This window comes from Rhinolophus hipposideros, assembly GCF_964194185.1.
Source record: "Rhinolophus hipposideros genome assembly, chromosome: 2".
Taxonomy (NCBI): Eukaryota; Metazoa; Chordata; class Mammalia; order Chiroptera; family Rhinolophidae; genus Rhinolophus; species Rhinolophus hipposideros.
Window position 1 is genome coordinate 9,364,568 of NC_138048.1, and position 20,487 is coordinate 9,385,054.

Below are 20,487 nucleotides of genomic sequence, written 5' to 3' on the forward strand. Positions count from 1 at the left end.
TAACGGGAGGGAAAGAAAAGAAAGGATGGGGTTTCAAGTATTGGTTTGGTTCTTGTTTTTGTTTTTTTTGTTAGTTTTTTTTTTTTTTTAGTTTTGTATGACTTTAAATTTTTTAATTAGTTTCAGGTGTAGAAAACAATGTTAGATCACTCCTCACAAAGTGTCATCACCCCTCATAACTCCCCTCTCCCAATCTGTTACCTCTCTGACACTGTCTATAGCTGTTACAATACTGTTGACTCTATTCCCTATGCTGTACTCCACATCCTGTGACTACATATATATATTGTATATATATATATGTAGATATTATATACATATTATATATATATATATATATATAATTATAGTTGACATTCAGTAATCAGCGTCAGATGTATGTACACTGCAGTGGTTAGACATCTACACTGTCCATGAAGTAGACTCTCTAACAAGACAAGTGTCCATCAGATACCCTACCAAATCTTTATTAATTATATTCCCCCAACCTGTCTTTCTTTCCAGGACCAGCTCCAAGTCAATTCATTGTTTTTCAGTCTAGTTGTAGAGGGCACAGCTCACTGGCCCACATGGGAATCAAACTGGCAACCTTGGTGTTATGAGCACTGGCTCTAACCAACTGAGCCACCCGGCTGCCTCTCCCCGTGGCAATCTTGTAGTTACCAATTTGTGCTTTCTATTCCCCTCTCTGTCACCCTCATCCCCACCTCCCTCCCACCTAGCAACCCTCAGTTTTTCCTCTATATCCCTGAGACTATTTCTGCTTAGTTTGCTTATTTATTCAGTTCTTTAGATTCCACATATAAATGAGATCATATAGTATTTGTCTTTGTCTGACTTATTTCACTTAGCATAATGTTCTCTAGGTCCATCTATATTGTTGCAAGCGGTAAGATTTCATTCTTCTTTATGGTCAAGTAATACTTCATTGTATAAATGTACCACAGTTTCTTAATCTGGTCGTCTACCGATGGGCATTTCGGTTATTTCCATGTCTTGGTCATTGGGAATAGCCCTGCAATAAACATAGGGATGCATATATTTTTTTGAATTAGTGCTTTGGATTTCTCTGGATAGATACCTAAGAGTGGAATTGCTGGGTCATAAGGTAGTTCCATTTCCAGTTTTATTTTTGTTTTTTGTTTTTGTTTTTACAGGACTTTACTGGGGAACAGTGTGTACTTCCAGGACTTTTTTTTCCAAGTCAAGTTGTTGTCCTTTCAATCTTAGTTGTGGAGGGTGCCGTTCAGCTTCAAGTTGTTGTCCTTTCAGTCTTAGTTGAGGAGGGCGTGGCTCAGCTCCAGGTCCAGTTGCCATTGCTAGTTGCAGGGAGCACAGCCCACCATCCCTTGCGGGAGTCAAGGAATCGAACTGGCAGCCTTGTGGTTGAGAGGATGCGTTCCAACCAACTGAGCCATCCGGGAGGCAGCTCAGCTCAAGGTGCTGTGTTCAATCTTAGTTGTAGGGGGTGGAGCCCACCATCCCTTGCGGGACTTGAGGAGTTGAACTGACAGCCTTGGGGTTGAGAGCCCACTGGGCCATGTGGGAATCGAACCGGCAGCCTTCGGAGTTAGGAGCATGGAGCTCTAATCGCCTGATCCATCAGGCTGGCCCTTTCATTTCCAGTTTTTTGAGATACCGCCATATTGATTTCCATAGTGGCTGCACCAATCTGCAATCCCACCAACAATGAACCAGGGTTCCCTTCTCTCCACATCCTAGCCAGCACTTATTGTTTGTTGATTTATTGATGATAACCATTCTGACCAGAGTGAGGTGGTATCTCATTGTGGTTTTTATTTGCACTTCTCTAATAATCAGTGAGATTCAGCATTCTTTTCATATGTCTGTTGGCCATCTGTATGTCCCCTTTAGAGAAATAGCTCTTCATGTCCTCTGCTTATTTTTTAATTGGGTTGTTTGCTTTTTTTTGGTGTTGAGTTGAGTGCTTTATAAATTTTGGATATTAACCTCTTGTCAGATGTATCATTGACAAATATCTTCTCCCATTCAGTAGCATGCCTTTTTGTTTTATTGATGGTTTCCTTTGCTGTGAAAAAACTTTTTAATTTGATGAAATTTTATGTTTATTTTTTCTTTTACTTCCCTTGCCCGAGGGGATATATCAGTAAAAATATTACTCATGGTAATGTCTGCAAATTTACTTCCTATATTTTGTTCTAACAGTTTTATGGTTTCAGACCTTACTTTTAAGTCTTTAATCTATTTTGAATTTATTCTTGTATACGGCATAAGTAGGGGGTCCAGCTTCATTTTTTTGCATGTATCTGTCCAGTTTTCCGAGCACCATTTATTGAACTGTCTTTACTCCAATATAAATTCTTGCTTCCATTGTTGTAGATTAAATGATTTTATTTCTGGGCTTTCTATTCTGTTTCATTGATCTATGTGTCTGTTTTTATACCAATACCATGCTGTTTTGATTACTATAGACTTGTAGTATGAGTTGATGTCAGGTAGCGTGATACCTCCCACTTTGTTCTTATTTCTCAAGATTGCTGTGTCTTTTAGGGTTTTTTATGTTTCCATATAAATTTTAAGATTATATGTTCTATTTCTGTGAAAAATGTCATTGGTAATTTTATATGAATTGCGTTGAATCTGTATATTGCCTTAGGTAGTATTGACATTGTGACTATATTAATTCTCCCTATCCATAAGCATAGCATGTGTTTCCAGTTATTTGTTTCTTCTTTAATTTCTCTCTTCAGTATCTTATAATTTTCTAAGTACAGGTCTTTTACTTCTTTGGTTAGATTTAATCCTAAGTATTTTATTGTTTTTAAAGCAATTGTAAATGAAATTGTTTTCCTGATTTCTCCTTCTGATAATTTATTATTGGTGTACACAAATGCAACTGATTTCTGAATATTAATTTTGTATCCTGCTACTTTACTAAATTCAGTTATCAGTTCTAATAGTTTTTGTGTGGAGTCTTTGGGGTTTTCTATATATAGTATCATATCATTTGCATATAATGACAATTTTACTTCCTCCTTTCCAATTTGAATGCCTTTTATTTCTTTTTCTTGCGTGATTTCTGTGGCTAGTACTTCCAGTACTGTGTTGAATAAAAGTGGTGAAAGTGGGCATCCTTGTCTTGTTCCTGATGTTAACTGTGGGTTTATTGTATATGGCCTCTATTATGTTGACATGTGATCTCTCTATTCCCACTTTGCTAAGAGTTTTTATCATAAAAAGATGTTCGATTTTGTCAAATGTTCTTTCTGCATCTGTTGATATGACCATATGATTTTTGTTTTTTATGTTGTTAATGTGGTGTATTACGTTGATTTGCAGATATTGAACCAACCTTGCATACCAGGTATGAATCCCCTTGATCGTGGTGTATGATGTTTTTAATGTATTGCTGAATTCGGTTTCCTAATATATATATATATATATATTTGCATCTATGTTCATTAGGGATATTGGCCTATAGTTTTCTTTTTTTGTAATATCTTTGTCTGGTTTTGGGATCAGAGTAATAGTGGCCCCGTAAAATGAGCTTGGGAGGCTTCCCTCTTTCTGGATTTTTTGGAATAGTTTCAGGAGAATAGGTGTTTGCTTGTTTTTGTTTGTTTGTTTATTTTGACTATTTGGTACAATTCACCTGTGAATCCATCTGGTCCAGGACTTTTGTTTGTTGGGAGCTTGCTAATTACTGATTCGATTTCATTAGTAGTAATCAGCCTGTTCAGATTTTCTGTTTTTTCTTGATTCAGTCTTGGAAGATTGTATGTTTCTAGAAATTTATCAATTTCTTCCAGATTGTCTAATTTTTTTTTCCACTTAATACTAAGTATTTTATTGTATGCTGCTACCAGTGTATATAAAATAATTTCCCTTATGAAATAGAAATTCATGAAAATTCAGAGAGGTAGATGTTAAGGACTGACAAAAGCAGAAGTTTGTATATAGTATGGCACATGTTATAGGCAGAAGCCTTTTGTACAGGCATCAGACTTAGCTCTCCGGTGAATATTCACTGGTTCATGAAAAGTGGTTTAGAAAACCTCCAAAGATTAGTTTCACTACAAAAAGGAACAGACTTTCTGGGGTCTGAAGGGATTTGTACTTGAAGATACTCCAGTCAGCAGGGGGTCATGTTGAGCATTCTGCAGACAGAATTGTTTCAAATCTGCAGCTGCCTGGGAAACCTTCACGCGGTTGAGCCCGGCTTTCAGCCGCAGCTGTTGAACCACTTTCTTCATAGCGGTGACGCTGGAGGAACCAGACATGGCGCACGCGAGAGCCTGGCAGCTTAGTCCGTTGTGGTAGGTGGGTCCTGGGTCCGCGGGGCCTGGCGGCAGGACAGCGAGGCGAGGGGCGGGGCTCGGAACTTAGTCTCCCAGATTGTCTAATTTGTTGTCATATAGTTGCTTGTGGTATTTTCTTAAATTTTTTTGTATTTCTGCGGTATCTGCTATCACTTCTCCTCTTTCATTTCTGATTTTATTAATTTGGGTCCTCTTTCTCTTTCTCTTGATGAGTCTGGCTAAAGGTTTTTTTATTTTGTTTATTTTTTCCAAAAACCAGCTGTTGGTTTCATTGCTCTTTTGTATTTTTTTTTTTTGTCTCTATTTCATTTTTTTCTGCACTGATCTTTATTATTTCCTTCCTTGTACTCTCTTTAGGCTTATTTTGCTGTTCTTTATCCAGTTCCCTTAGGTGCAAAGATAGACTGTTGATTTGAGCTTTTTCTTGTTTTGTTAGGTAAGTCTGCATTGCTATGAATTTCCCTCTTAGGACTGCTTTCACTGCATCCCACAGATTTTGGGTCATTGTGTTTTCATTTTCATTTGTCTGAAAGTATCTTTTGATATCTTCCTTGATCTCATTTTTGGCCTGCTTTCTATTTAGTAACATGTTATTCAGCCTCCATATATTTGTGAGTTTTTCGGTTTTCTTCTTGTAATTGATTTCCACTTTTCATAGCACTGTGGTCAGAGAAGACACTTGGTGTGATTTCAATCTTCTTAAATTTATTGAGATTTGTTTTGTGCCTTAGCATGTGGTATATCTTGGAAAATGTTCCTAGTGCCCTTGACAACAATGTAAATTCTGCTAATTTGGGGTGTAATGTTCCAAAAGTTATCTTAAGTCTTTCTGATCTGATGTGTAATTTGAGGCCCCTTTTTCCTTGTTGATTTTCTGTCTGAATGATCTACCTACTGAAGTCAATTGGGTTTTAAGGTCCTCTATTATTATTGTGTTACTTGCAATTTCTCCCTTTATGACTGTCAATATTTGCTTTATATTATATATTTTGATGTTCCTATGTTGGGTACATAGATGTTTATAAGAATTATGTCCTCTTGTTGACTCAACCCTTTATCATTATAAAACGCCCTTTTTTGTTTTTTTGTTACAGCATTTTGTTTTAAAGTCTATTTTGTCTGACATAAGTACTGATACCCCCCACTTTCTTTTCATTTCCATTTGCATGAAAAATCTTTTTTCGTCTCTTTATTTTCTGTCTGTGTCTTTTGATCTGAGGTAAGTCTCTTTTCAGCAACTTATGTATGGTTCTTGTTTTCTTTTTCACTCAGCCACCCTCTGTTTTGATTGGAACATTTAGTGCATTTTCATTTATGCAATTATTTATAGATATGTAGTTATTGTCATTTACTGATTGTGTTTGTAGTTCTTCTCTGTTCCATTCTTATTCTGTTGTTCTCTTCTCTTGTATGTTCATGACTTTCTATAGTATTATGTTCAGATTCCTTTCTCTTTGTTTATTGTATATCTCTTATAGATTTTTGTTTTGAGGTTACCATGTGGTTCATATATACCAAACTATAGTTATAGTGGTCTATTTTAAGATGATGGTCGCTTCAGTTAGAGCATATTCCAAAATCAATTTTAGAGCTACCATATGACTCAGTAATCCCTCTTCTGGGTATTTACCCCCCAATTTTAAAAACATTTATTTGTAAAGATATATGTATCCCATGTTCATTGCAGCATTATTCACAGTAGCCAAGTAGAAACATGGAAAGAACTTAATGTCCTTTGGTGGATGATTGGATAAAAATGATATGGTACATATACACAATGGAATAATATTTAGCCATAACAAAGGAGAAAATACTGCCATTTGTGACAACATGGTTGGATTTTGAGAGTATTATGCTAAGTGAAATAAGTCAGACAGAAAAGAACAAGAACCAGGTGATTTTACTTGTGTGAGATATAAAACAGAAAGCAACAAATTAACAAACAAAACAAATAAACAAGCAAACAAACTCATAGATCCAGACAACAATATGAAGGTTACCAGTGGGGGGGGGGGGATGAGGGGAGGATGAAAAGCGTAAAGAAGATTAAATATACGGTGACAAAGGGAAACTAGACTTTAGGTGGTGAGCACACAATTTTTACTCACCCCCTCCATGTTTATGTTTTTGTCATTATTACTTCTTTTTTGTGTGTGTGTGTATCCATTATTTAATTGTTGTAATTACACATGATCTTTCTACTTTTTTCTTCTGACCTATATACTAGATCCATAATTGATTGATCCACTGCTTTTACTAATTGTTTGCCTTTGTCGGTGAGATGTTTTTCTTTCCTATATTATCTTATTCCTGTTTTAGATCTTTTCTTTTTAAAGAAGTTCCTTTAAGATTTCTTGTGCTAGTTATTTGGTGGTAATATACTCCTTTAGCTTTTTCTTGTCTAGGAAACTCTTTTTCCTTCGATTCTAAATAATGACAACGTTGCTGAGTAGAGTAATAATATTGGTTGTAGATCTTTGTCTTTCATCCTTTGAATATTTCTTGCTGTTCTCCTCTGGCCTGCAAAGTGTCTATTGAAAAATCAGCTGACAGTCTTATGAGAACTCCCTTGTACGTGACTAACTGCTTCTCTCTTGCTATTTTTAAGCTTCTGTCTTTTCCTTTAAGTTTTGGCATTTTAATTGTGATATGTCTTGGTGTGGGACTCTTTGGATTCAGCTTATTTGGGACTCTCTGTGCTACCTGGACCTCTATATCTGTTTCCTTCACCAGGTTAGAGAAATTTTCAGTCATTATTTCTTCAAATAGGTTTTTAATCCCTTCTCTCATCTCTTTCTGGGGACCCTATGATATGAATGTTGATTTGCTTGATGTTGTCCAAAATTTCCCTTAAACTGTCTTCAATTTTTAAAATATTTTTTGTTGTTGCTGTTCTGATTGGATGTATTCTGCTACTTTCTCTGCCAGATTGCTGGTTTGATTCCCTGCTTCATCTAATCTGCTCTTGATTGCCTCTAATCTAGTCTTCAGTTGTTGTTTTCTTCAGTTGGTTCTTATTTATGTTTTCTATCCTTTGTCATGTTTTCTTTCTCTTTGTTGAGTTTCTCATTGAGTTCTTATATTTTGCTCCCAAGGTTCTTGAGCATCCTTATAACCAGTGTTTTGAACTCTGCATCTGGTAGATTGCTTGTCTCCATTTCATTTAGTTCTTTTTCTGAGATTTTGTCTTGTTATTTCATTTGGGACATGTTTCTTTGTCTCCTCATTTGGGTTCACTCCCTGTATTTGTTTCTATGTATTAGGTAGATCTGCTACATCTCGACATAGTGACCTTATGTAGAAGGTGTCCTGTGGGGCCGTGGTGTAGTCTCTCTGGTTGCCTGAACTGGGTGCTCAAGGCATGTCCCTTGTGTGGGTTGTGTGTGTCCTCCTATTCTAGTTGGGCCTTGATTGCTACTGGCACATCAACGGTTGGGGTTGACCCTCAGGCTGACTGGCTATGGGGGCTGCCCACGATTACAGCACATGAGCTGTTGTGTGGGGGCTCACCCCACAGAGAGGAAGTAGCTTTAACAGGATTCTGGAGCCAGCCAAGTCCACTCTTCCTTTGTGTGGGTTGGTGGAGCTCTGGTCAGTTTCAAACTGGCCACTGGGTGTGTTGGGTCTCGAGACTCTTGGAAGTGGCCCTGATTTAAACCAAGTTTACCTGCTGCTTGTGCAGGGCATGGGTCTGTTTGGTAGGAGCTACCATGTTTCCCTGAAAATAAGACAGAGTCTTATATTAAGGTATGCTCCAAAAGACGCATTAGGGCTTATGTTGAGGGGATATCATCCTGAAAAATCATGCCAGGGCTCATTTTCTGGTTAGGTCTTATTTTCGAGGAAACAAGGTATAATATGATCTGTGGTTGGTTGTATCTTATGCTAAAGTTGTAGGCTAGGCTGTGATCTGAAGCTGTGTTGGGTTTCGGATCTTTTGGTGGGCACTGTGTTGTGAGCTGAAGTCAGCCACCACTTGTGCTGGGCTTATGACTGCTTAATGGGAGCTATGTTATATACCAAGACTGGCCACTGCTGTCACGTTTGGGGCTATCTGATGGGAATTACAACGTAAGTTGAGATGAGTTGCATCTTATGCTGGTCTTAGGACCACTTGGCAGGAGGCTGCCACTGCTTATGTGGGGTTTGTCATCTTTTGAGAGAGTGTGTAGTACATGCCAAGGGCAGCCACCACTTGTGTGACATTGGTGGACCTTTGAGAGAGTCTGCAGTGCAAACCTAGGACAGCCACCACTGGCTTGGGGTTTGCAGTCCTTTGAGTGTGTATGCAGCAATGCAAGTAGGCTGCCCCTGTGGAAGAACCCCTGGAAGAGGCTCAGGTTGGGCAGGCAAGTTGCATGGGGTGGTGTCTCAGGGAATTACCAGGGTGGGGCAAAATATTTTACCCAGTTTAATAGAAGCATAGATTTGGAACCAGCAGGGTTGGGGGAAAGGAGCTCAATAAAAGAATAATGGTAACTGCTGGAGATAGCTGCCCTGACCATAGCCCCTCTAGCCCTTGCCCTGAAGTTAGTCAGTTTAGTTCCTCCCCATATGTCTCTGGTGCTTTTTGAGCTGCTGCCCCTGCACTGGAGCTTAAAGCGAATGAGTTTGTGAGCAAGTGAGTTTGTGGGAAAGCCCTTTAAGATCAGTGCCTTGGTCTTTAGAAGCCCTTTGTCTCTCTGGGACATGATCTCTGCTCGTTTTCACAGCTAGATGTTATGGGGGCTCCTATTCCTGGCACTGGTGCTCCAGGCTAGGGAGCCCAGAGTGGCGTTGGGACCCCTCGCTCCTCAGAGGGGCTGCCACAGCTGAAATATCCCTCCAATTTCTTAATTGCCATACCGTGGGTGTAGGACATACACAGTCTACATCTTTGCCGGTCCTTCCAGTCTCAACATGGCTTCTTCTTTATATGCTTAGTTGTAGGAATTCTGTTATAGTTAGTCTTCAGGTGGTTCTCAGTTGTTGTTCTGTAATTTAACCATAATTTTGATGTGATCATGGGAAGAAGCAATCTCAGGGTTAACCTACTTCATCATCTTGACCAGAAATCTATGTTGTTCCATTTTTCTGGGTGTTCTTTTTTTTTTCTTTTTTTCTTTGTTTAATAATTTATTAGTTTCAGGTGTACAAGACAAGGTAATACTTAGACGTTCATCATTTATATCCTTCACACTGTGAACCCCTCCCCCCATCCACTATCCCTCCGACCTCGCACCGAGCCATCACATTATATATATAAAATTATAGTTGGCATTCATTATTGTTTAGCTTCTGGTGTACAATGCCATGATCAAGCATCTACACCTTCCCTGAGGTGGTCTCCCAAATAGGACACATGTCCATCGGATACCCAACAAAATCTTTACAACATTAATGATTACGTTCCCCAAATTAATTTTCAAAAACCCTGAGGCCATTTGTGGTTACCGACTGTTTCCTAATCCCTTCACCTTTCCCCTTATCCCCCCCCCCCCCGCCCATCTAACAACTCTCAATTTTTTCCTTTTTGTCTGGGTGTTCTTACTTGGTATTTTTTCTATCTTCTTTTGGTAACATCATCCCAATTTCAACATCCAATGGTGTATGATCTGATTGGACAGTTATTTAAGGCACTCTGATCAAGAGATGAGCATGTGTCACAAGGTAAGCTAGTGGGAGGAGGTGATCTCAGAGTTAAGCTACTCCACCATTGCGACTGGAAGTCCAGGTTGTTCAATTCTTTCTGAGTGACCTTACTCAGCATCTGTTCTATCTTTTTAAATAACATCATCCCAATTTCAACATCCAATGGTATATGATCTGATGGAACAGTTATTTAAGGCACTTTTATCAAGAGATGAACATGTGTCATAAGGTAAGCCAGTGGAAGTCTCTGTCCTTGGAATTTGAACTGTGAGCAGAGTGATAAAAATGGAGTGGTACTGCTGGGATGAGAATGTTGATTCTGTGGGAAAATTAGAGCTACTGGTTATTGTTCTTTCAAAGACTATACTTTAAGCATCCTTTTAATGCTGTGAGTATTCCCATATCCTTCAAATAAATTACCTTTTCCTTTTACCTAAATTTGCCAGAGTTGGCTTCTGTGGCTCACAACTTAGGAATCCTCATTCTTTAAGTCTCAGCTTATGTCAGCTTTTCAGAGAGGTTTCTCGGAAAATCTTGTACAATATACATCCTTCCTTAAATCCTCAAATGCTTTTTCTGCATATACAAAGGGTGCCCAAAAAATGTATACACATTTGAAGAAAGAAAAAACTATATTAAAATTGTAATATTCAGTATATACCAATAACAAAAGATGAATACAAAGTCACGATTGACTTTTGTAATTATAAGAGGTGCTCAAAGTGGTTACCATCAGTCTCATTTTAATACAGTTTTTTCCTTTCTTAAAATGTGTATCCAAAAATTGTACGTTTTTTGGTGCTCTTTGCATTGAGACAATCTAATAGCTTTTCACTTTTAATGCATAAATGTGGTGAATCATATTAATACACTTCATAATATTATCTTACATTTAAGGAATAAACACTGGTCATTTTTTTTAAAGCTTTGCCAGTTTTAGTTTATCAGTGTTTTATTTGGGATTTTTGTGTATTCATTCAAAATGAGATTGGCCTATAATTTTTCTTACTTGTACTATCTGTTCAGTTTTGGTATCAAGAGTATACTACTTTCATGGAATTAGTTCAATAGCGTTCCCTTTTGATTCTATAAAATGTTTTTTAAAAATTTTATTATCTAATTGTAATTATTTTATTTTAGCATTTGAAGATGTTTTCATTGACTTTTAGTCTCTTTTGTTGTTATTGAGGAGTTAGTCTCTATTCCTTTATAGTATACTATTTTATTTTTCTTTCTGCTTACGTAAGTACTTTTGTTTTTCTTTGATCATCTTTAAATTTCACTATAATGTACCTCAATGTGAATTTATTTTATGTTTCTTTAGGTTGTGTTCCCTTGTTTGAAATTGCTGTGTCATAGAAAATATTTTTTTTTCAGCCTTTCCAGATAATGCCAATTTGTTTCCTAGCATGACTGTATAGATCCATGCTTTTGAGTTATGAATTTTTGCATGCATATTTGGTAATACCTTAGTTAGAAAGTAGACTGCCTCACAATGCCCCAAATCAGAAAAGAAAGGTTGAAAATGTGTGTCAGTTAGCTATTCTGAAGTTTCTCAATTCCTTGAGAAAAAACCTTTTTTGAAAAATCCTTTTTATTGATACCTGCCTTTTTGTGTTTTGAACCTTTCACGTACTATCTTACAAAATATGTAAACTTATTCATTAGCTTAGAACTTGGTAAAGAAATGGGAGTTTTTTTTCCCCTAATCTTTGGCCAAAAATTCCCTAAAAGTTTTTAAAAGTTCTGTTTGGTAACTTTTTCAAATGTGCGTACTCCACGCATGTGTTGATGTAAGAAATGTCAAAACCTGTAGAGAATTTTAGGAGTTTATTTGAGCTAAACTGAAGACAACTGCTGGGAACCAAGATCTCAAATGCTTTCGAGAATAATACTTTTGCAGTTTCTTTTATACATTTGAAATTAAGAAGGGAAGTAAGGAAAATTATATGAGGTGGCAAAAAGCAAGGGGGGGATGGGATTACAGAATAGTTACAAGATTATGTGCCCTTCAAGAGGTATTATTACTGGAATTTCAAAGGTATGTTAACCTAGATGCACAAGAATAATAGACAGGTCTGGCTTAAAATCCTGTCACCAAAGAAGCTGTGTGCCTGGGGGGTGACTACTCATCATGACCAGTCCAGTTAGGAATTTATGACCAGATCACTCTAGGAAGTTACCTTTCATAGAATCCTTTTATCATCCACATGTATGGGTCCCTGTGGATTCTTTATAGATTCTTTTCCTTCTTTTATCACAGGAATAATTTTATTCTTTTCAAAATAAAAATAGCTTTTTCTCTGATTCTAAATTTACCTTTTTTTTAAAACAAGATTCTAAATATAATACTGCCTAGAGACAAAATTTTGATGTCTTTGGTTGAGCTCAGTGCTTAAAGAGATTGCTGGCATTCTTTTCATATTCTAGGGAGAACTACTAGACCATTTTGGACAATTAACTAATTGGGTATCTTGTTTTTTTAGTTGTTATTGCTGTCTTAAAATATTTTGGAGGTAGGAAATTCTACAATGTTATATTCTGTTTATTTGTACTTTTAGGAGGATTAAAAAAAAACACCTGTCAAATGCAAAGTCCTAAATGCTCATTTTCTTTTGTTTTTATAAAGATAAATTAGTGGCTATTAGTAGCATGTGCCATGGTTAACCCCTATGTTCTTGAAAATCATAATTATCTCCCAACCTTACCATCTACTTTGAAAACTTTAGTATGTTTTTCCAATCTATGTTCTTCCCATCTGCCTTCATTCAACACAGAGGAGAGAATAAATGCTTCTGCAGGATGTAGCACAATTAGTCTGCCTCTAATACCAATTGTGATCTGAAGATCAGAATAGTTGGATTAAAATGTTCTGTACTCAAGGTGCTTTTATTTACAGAATAAACAAAGTTCTTTGTTCTTTTTTAACCTGTAATATGTGAACATTATTATTTTTTACTTTTTTCAATGTCATGCAAGAAATCTCTGAATATATAACCAATTTGAGAATTTGATGAAGTGCTTATAGATATTGTAACTATGTTTACACTAATTCCACTAGCCTTCATAGTTGATATTCCCAATTCTGACTTTTATTTATGACTATCTTAAAGACATGACTATGTAATAAGTGTTGAATGTTTAAACAACTGGTGAAATTTAAAAATGTATGGAATATATAATCACAGAAGAAAACACTTTTGATGGCCTTTGTTATTTTATTGTAATTTGATTTAAAAATTTTTGTATTTAAATTTTGAGTAGGTAATATTCACAAGGTTCAAAATTCAAAGGTACAAAGGATACACAATAGAGACAGAGTCTTTCTCCCATTCCTGTGTTCCAGCCACTCAGGTCTCCTCAGAGCAATCACGGTTATAAGTTAAATCCAACGGTATTCTACAGGGGTTCTATGTTATAGTCCTTTCTCGCCCCTCCTTTGTTTAAAAGCTGAGGTTGAAGGATAGAAACCTGTAAAGGCCTTTAAAGTCGTCTTATTTTGAAGCAGAAGCAGGACCAGAATCTAGGTCTCCTGGCATTCCAATTCAGGACTCTGCATTCTTTGCACTAAACCCATTGCCTCTTAAAGTGGCTAGCAGAGTGGATGGTCCAATCCTGGCAATTTAAATTTCAGAGTAGCTTGGTTAGACGTTGCAACACCTGAGGCAGGGAAGGTTTATCAGAAGGGCAGTAGGGGGAATAGATTTTTTGGTTCATCAAAAGGAGGCAAAGTTTTAAAAGGCTGTCCTAGGGCTTAATCACATGGTTTAGCTTTTGCTGAATCTCTGGATGGCCAGTGTCAGGCACAGAGTGCTGACGTCAGCACGGATTCCAGCCAGAGGTGGGAGGACTCGCGTTCGGCCCTCGGGCTGCTCGCACCCCTAACAACACGACCCGGTCTCTAAGGCGTTGACCTCGGTCCCATCCATCCCGAACTCAGCCTGGATACCGTGCAGAGGCAGTGAGGCGTCGTCCGTCCTCGCCTCTTCAGCGGGTCGGCTGAGTGTGGTGCAGGGAGATACGCGCTGGTACCAGAGTCAGGCCCGCCCAGGGGCAACCCGCCAGCTGGGTCTGGGGCTGCTAGGGCTCAACAGCCAGAGCGGACCAGGCCGGGTGGTCCTGGTCACTAGATCTGGTCTCCTCCTGACCCCACGGCCTCCACTCCTGGGGGCACATAGCGCTCACAGCCAATACTCTTGGCCAACCTGTTCTTCCCCCGCCAGAAGCAGATCCTTCAGCTGCGCTCCAGAAGTCTGCCCCACCCTGCCCTTCCCTCCAGGGAAGATCGGTCACGCGGCCAAGAACGCGACTCTGCAAACTGGGCATTCCTCCGAGCCCAGCGCTAGCAGGCAGAGAGACCTGGCGTGAGAGTGGGAAGGAACCCTAACAAGCAGCTCTGTAGCCCAATGGCTTTCTTCAGCTTTCGGGTGCGGGCCAATGAGGCGCGCGGGGCGGGACTTCCGCCTCATTTCGGTGTTGTCCCCGCTCCGACTCTGGGTTGTGGGGGTAGGTGCGGATCTTCAGTCATGGAGTCGGGGTAGGGACTCCTCCCGCAGCGACGCAGCCGGCGACCCTGTTTATGTTGCGGGGTCAGGCTTCCAGGTAAGAACATCTCGGACTCTCAGCGGCCGGGCGGCGGCTTGTCTTCGCGGGGCCTGGCGGGGAGAACACACCCCCTCGCCGGCCCTGGAGCTCCGAGGCGGCCCCGCCGCTTTAGGTCTTTTTGCTACTCGTCCCCAGGCTGCGCGCGGAGGAAACCTGGCGTTTCTCAGAAGGTTAAAAAAAAAAAATAAAAAAACAGCCCTGCTCTGGGAAGGCCGGGTTCACCCATATTCCCGTCCCGTGACTTTGTACGTAGCTAAAGTTGGTTTATCACATTCCCCTGCCGAGGTGGCAGGGACCTGGGAGGATGTGTAGCAGATCTGCTCTTGGTCGGGTACTGGCCGCAAGTTCCGGGGCGAAACTGCCGGACTGTAGTGGCGGAGACTTCAGTCCTGGAGAAAAAGAGGGCTGTCACTCCTTTCTTTCTAGTCTGCCCCCTCCTCCCGCCCCTCCCCCGCCTCCCGGGGAACCCGGCGCGAAGGTGGGACTGAGTGCTGGGACAGGGGGCACGTCCCTGCCCTCTTCGAGTCAGCAGCCCGGTCGGAACGCGGGTTGAGTGGACCCGCACTGATGGAAGCACTCGACCCTCCGGACGGGCAGTGGGCAGACACTGACCCCAGCGATCCCAGAAGTCGCACAACTTGGGTGGTAGCCATTGAGTGACCTCTGCCAGCTTTGGGTGAATTCCTCTGCCTTGTCCTGATTTGGCGATAGTAAATTCCCGAAACTATCGTTTCATTCTCTGTGTCAGCGCCGTAGGCAGCCCCTCCCGTCCTCAGTGGTTGCCCCAAAGCTGCCCGACTTGTAGTGATGCTGCGGGAGCAGTGAAAACGAATGCGTTGCTTTCAACAAGGATCTGTTGTTCTCCAAGGAGAACATCTGCAGGTTTTGATAACAATATAAACGAGGTGGGGGTGTGCCAAAGAGTTCTAGTAGAGAAACATCGATTCTTTGAAGCGTTTAATCTATTTAAGGACAATTTTTAAAGATTAGCTCCACTTTAGAGTCACAAAACTGGGCTGGGCTAGCAATAAAAAAGAATTTAAGCGTAGTGCAGTGCTCTAGTGCAGGGACGTGGGAACGTGTTAATGTATTACAGAATCAATTTAGTGGATGGACATTAACATTAGAATGAAAGAAAAGAAAAGTACATCCTATGGAGTAAGAGTAAATATTTCATGAGGCTTGTGTTTCAGTTTTATGAAACAATGTGCATGTGAAGAGGGAGGTGTAAATGTACACCATGTTATTGTGGATTATGGCACAACACTGGATCCCAGATTTGGGAGTCTGGCTGGGTGCAGCCTTCAGCTCTGCCACTTACTAATTCGGTGGTATTATCTGTAAATAAAGGAAGAATTGTAGGAATTAATTGAAATAAAATGTTTGTTATATAGTTAAGCTTCAAATTTTTTTTAAATGATCGGATAGCAGCCCAGTTATTTCTGTGTCAGGAAAGACAACGGTTTTATTAATGTAGTTCTCACCTCTGCCTTTATTTGAAGCCAGCCAGCTTGATGTCTCCATGTCTTATAGTAAACCATATGGACAGAATCTTGGTTTGTGAGATTTAATACCAGAAGGGTTTGGAGTCAATTCTTATCTATCCTTGTTTAAAACTCATTTCTGTCAAGTATTTTGGAGGGGCCTAAACTGTTGCTAGCATCCAGCGCCCTTCCGTTGGTATTCTTCTGTATTCCAAAATAACGTATTTATAGAAGTTTTTTAGGCACGAATTTTAGCGAAGTAAGAGCAGGACTAAGGGTCTGACAGGTTTATGCCTTTGAGTTCAATTGGATAGGAACACATTTTATGTTTTATACTTCTTGCCATAGATATGTACAAAATGAAATGGGTTGGTCAAATATCGTGGTATACTTCATGTTGGTATGACCTAAAAATGGTTGGTGTTTTAATAAAAAGTATGATTTTGGACATTTTAAAATCTGGGAATTAATAACATTTAGCAGGAGGCAAAATGGGTTTGACTCAAAATAGTGTTTTGCACCATTTGACGTATTAGTACTACCATATGGCATTGCATATGGTAGTTTCACATGACAGAAAAGGGAAGAAAGTTGGTAAGCAGTGTTAGTTTTCTCAAAAGATGAAACAAAATTAATAGGCAAGTGAATTTCTTTTAATAAAACATGGTGGTTAATCATTGTTTAAAAATTCATATAGTCTGCAAATATTTATTTAGCATATAAAATACAGTATTAAACTTTTGCAAAGCTTTTACATTACACAAGAGTTGATTAAGGAACAATGAGAACATATAATTGGTATTATCAGAGTTTACATATCATAGCATATCAATAGCACCAACAGTAATAATAGCTACCATTGATGGTTTACCGTGGGCCAAATACAATTCTAAGCACTTTATATTATCTCATGTAATTCTCACTTTGTCAGTGTGGTAGATAGTAGTACCATTATCCCCTTCTAATAGCTGGCGGACGAAAGAAAGCATCACAAATATGTAACTTGCTGAGTTCCCACGGATTGTTAAGGGAGTAACCGGATTTTACAACTAGGCATTCTGACTATAAAGCCTTCTGTCTTGTGTCATGTCGTATTAAAACAGACAGAATGCTATGGCATTATTTTGAATTCTTTACTTGCATGTTTGAATGACTTTGCATAAGCTCCTTTGGCCCCCAGTTTCCTCAAGTCCTTCCTCAGAAATAGAATATTAAGCCATTATGTTTTTGTGGGCATTAGGACAATTTATAAAGCACTAGACAGATTCTGAATCTGTTCAGTAACTATATGCCTCAGCTGTTTTGCTTTCATTGAGGATGTGGTCATTCAAAGTATAGTTAGCAGTTGGAGGAGGATGAGAGAATAAAGCTAGTTCCGCATAAGAACACTACCCCACAAAGGTACAGCGGTAGGAAAGCAGGACATTTGCCAGGATTGTATGTTTAAGGAACAGGCTGGTAAGGATATGTGGATACAGATTATGGAGATCCTTAAATGCCAGATAAGGATTTTGTACATGATTCTTAGTTGGAAAGAACCCCTCTTTATGGACATTAAACTGGAACAGAAGTCCAGTGAAGGAGTGGAAGCCGGGAGGTGGGAATACCATGGAGTGTAATTACAGTAGTTCAGGCGAGAAGGATGATGGCAGGATTGTAGTGAAGGGTGTAGATCTGAGACACGTTGACACTGACATTGGGAGTGGGCTTCAGACAAATGTTTTGGGCGGATAATGATGCTGTTAAGGATATTATGATGAAGAACAGCGTTTGATGGAAGGGGATTTAGGAGGAGAATTTATGGTAGGAATTTTAGTTTTGGAGCTGAGGAGTTGTTTAGATATTTGGAAACGTGAAATGGGAACTGGGAGCTTTGTGTATTCCATAAAAAGGGAAGAGACAGATTGCTTACATTTTGAGGAAATGGTGTAAAGCAGTAGTTGTCCCCCTGGAGGTCAGAGTTTCACTGAGTGATGTGACTCCCGAAGATGCTCAGGAATGCGCGTTTCTCACTTGATGGACAAGTACCCACCATTTTCCCTGTGACATATTTTATATCCTGGGAGGACAAGAGGAGACGTAGTGGGGAGGACAACTTTTGGAATCCTAGTAAGGCTCCCATTTATTATTTCAAAAGAGGGCAAGTAAATTGGAGGTTCACTAAGAAGTTGGAAAGATGCTGTGATTTTTATATAGTGCTAGGCATTTATACACATGGTTGAATTTTGAATTGTTGTAGCATCTCCAGATTTGTTATTTTTGTCATCCCCTTTGTTACCCTCAATTGACTGACAGCAAAATCTTTAAAATCAGAGAGGCTTTGTGCTTGTTATGGGGCCACAACAAAGGGAACGTAAGAGAGATTGTATTCTACTCATAGCTAAGACTGGGAGAAGAACCTCAAAGGATAAGAGGAAATGGTATTGGGGAGAGGGAGAATAGAGATTCTGTGAATGAATTCCTGTGCCACCCATTCTCTGGCTTCAGTTTTCTCATTCTGTAAAACTATGATGGTAATACCAATTCGGGCCTGTTGTACGAAAGAAAGAAAAACATCTGGAGACTCTTTACACTTGAAAAACAACTCAGGTCTAAGTAGTAGAAGGGCCTGTAGGTTTCCTCTTTTGGCAGATTTTCTAGGGTTTGGTGCATTTGGGTGGGGTCTGATATTAAACCATATAATTTATTCGTCTCTGAACTATGTTTTAGTTCTTTGTAATGCAAGGTCAGAGTAACTGGCCAAATCAAATAAAAAATTGAACATTAGGACAAGCAGTAGGACAAGGAAAGGTTTATATGTTGTCACACCATTGTTGGAAATATTACTTGGATTCTACTACTTATGGGTTTTTCTATAGCATGCATTCACTCGATAAATATTTATTAAGTATCCTCTATGTCAGGAACTGTTCTAGGTACTCAGAGTACATCAGTGAACTAGAGACAAAAATCCTTGACTTCATAGAGCTTGTCTTCTAGTGGGAGAAATAAGATATATATATTTTTTTATAAGATATATTTTAATAATGGCAAGTAATCAGATTTTCTTGTAAAATCACAATATTAAATAGATGGTGGTAATAAGAGTACTATGCCAGATTGTACCTAATTTTGTAGAGCACTTTGCAGGAAGGGACTATGCCATTCTTACTCATGTGTGTCTCCCCATTTCCTTTTCTTTCCAATGGAATGACTTTCATGTAGTGAATACTCAGCAAATATAGGTACTCATTAAAAGTTTATGATGGGGAGAAGGAGGTTGTGTTAAGGTGGAGGCCAGATCTAAAAGAAATCAGTTTAATGTAGCAAGTATTAAGGACCCATGTACTCACTAGATTGAAGGTAGGGAAAAAGAAAAGGGTGCTGTGAATTGCATTGTCTGGCTTGCTGGTGATGTTGAAATGGAAATAAGGTTATAATGTAGCTGAAAGCATTAACTTTGAGGGAATCTGGGTGTTACCCTACACGCCCACTAATTAGCTGGGTGACTTTGCATAATTACCTTGACCTCTCAGTTCACTTCCTCATTTGTAAAAAGAGGTAGTTGGTATTTTCCAGTTTAAAAAGTCTGTTTTTAAGATTTTTTACAAAATGTCTGTTGCAGTAATGTTTCACTTTACTAATATAGATAAAATAGATCTGATCATGAGCTTCCATTGAATAATAATCAGTAAATTTATACTTTTAGTTAATGAACTAGATGTTTAAAAAAGATGCTTACAAAATTAATGTTATCTATTTGATGTTATTTACTAATAAGACTGCATTGTAGTTTTAGAAAAATAAAGCAAAGTATAGGATAATATGTAGTTTTCTCTTTTGTTATTAAGAAAAATAAACCCTAGTATTTTACACTCTAATAGTGGATCTTGATAGTTATTCATACTTCCATACTTTAATTTACAACAGCCTTTGATTGTTGTGCTAGGTACTGAGTAGTTATATTGTGGTGGCACAGAGAAGGCACATAATGAGAGTCTGGGAGAGGAAAATGTTCACACGGTTAGAGAAGACTGAGAAGGAATGGCAAGAGGCGAAGCTGGAGTCATAGGCAGAGCCAGTGTATGAAGAACTTGCTGTGCTAAGTCACAGTTTAGTTCTGAACTTTATTCTGAAAGTCATTTAATCTGCTAAGGAATTTTATGCAGGGAGTAACATGTTAAGGCATTTTTATATTTACTTCAACTCATATAGTCCTGTATTATCTAGTTCCAAACATTTTTATCATTCCAAAAGAACGCCCTGTACCCATTAAAGCGGTTCTCCCCATTACCTGCTGCCTCCAGCCCCTGGCAACCACCAGTTCGCTTTTGTTTTGTACGGATTTCCTGGGCATCTGATATTTATTCTGGAAGTCTCATACAAATGGAGTCAAACAACTTGTGACCTTTTGTATCTGCTTTTTTCACTTAGCATACTGTTTTCTTCCATCTGTTGCACGCTGTATTGTTATATGTACCAGTACT

At 39.0% G+C, this 20,487-nt stretch overlaps 2 protein-coding genes across 7 annotated transcripts in view; one reads left to right on the forward strand and one right to left on the reverse strand.

The window, feature by feature from the left end:
- Nucleotides 1-3,903: 3,903 nt before the first annotated feature.
- LOC308506220 (guanine nucleotide-binding protein G(I)/G(S)/G(O) subunit gamma-5) lies at nt 3,904-4,262 on the reverse strand (the record flags this gene model as incomplete). The annotated part of the gene is made up of 1 exon (XM_081069389.1): nt 3,904-4,262. One exon carries the CDS (start codon nt 4,260-4,262, stop codon nt 4,056-4,058), a length of 207 nt encoding a protein of 68 aa, XP_080925515.1. The 3' UTR covers nt 3,904-4,055.
- Nucleotides 4,263-14,412: 10,150 nt separating this feature from the next.
- Nucleotides 14,413-20,487, forward strand: part of RNF13 (ring finger protein 13) — a 124,525-nt gene continuing 118,450 nt past the window's right edge. For 3 of the 6 annotated variants that reach the window (XM_081026501.1, XM_081026502.1, XM_081026503.1), the window contains exon 1: nt 14,428-14,534. The gene's annotated coding sequence lies outside the window, so the exon portion shown is untranslated. Of the gene's footprint in view, nt 14,535-20,487 lie in introns of all 6 variants that reach the window. The other 3 variants (XM_081026497.1, XM_081026499.1, XM_081026498.1) reach the window with 2 other exon arrangements.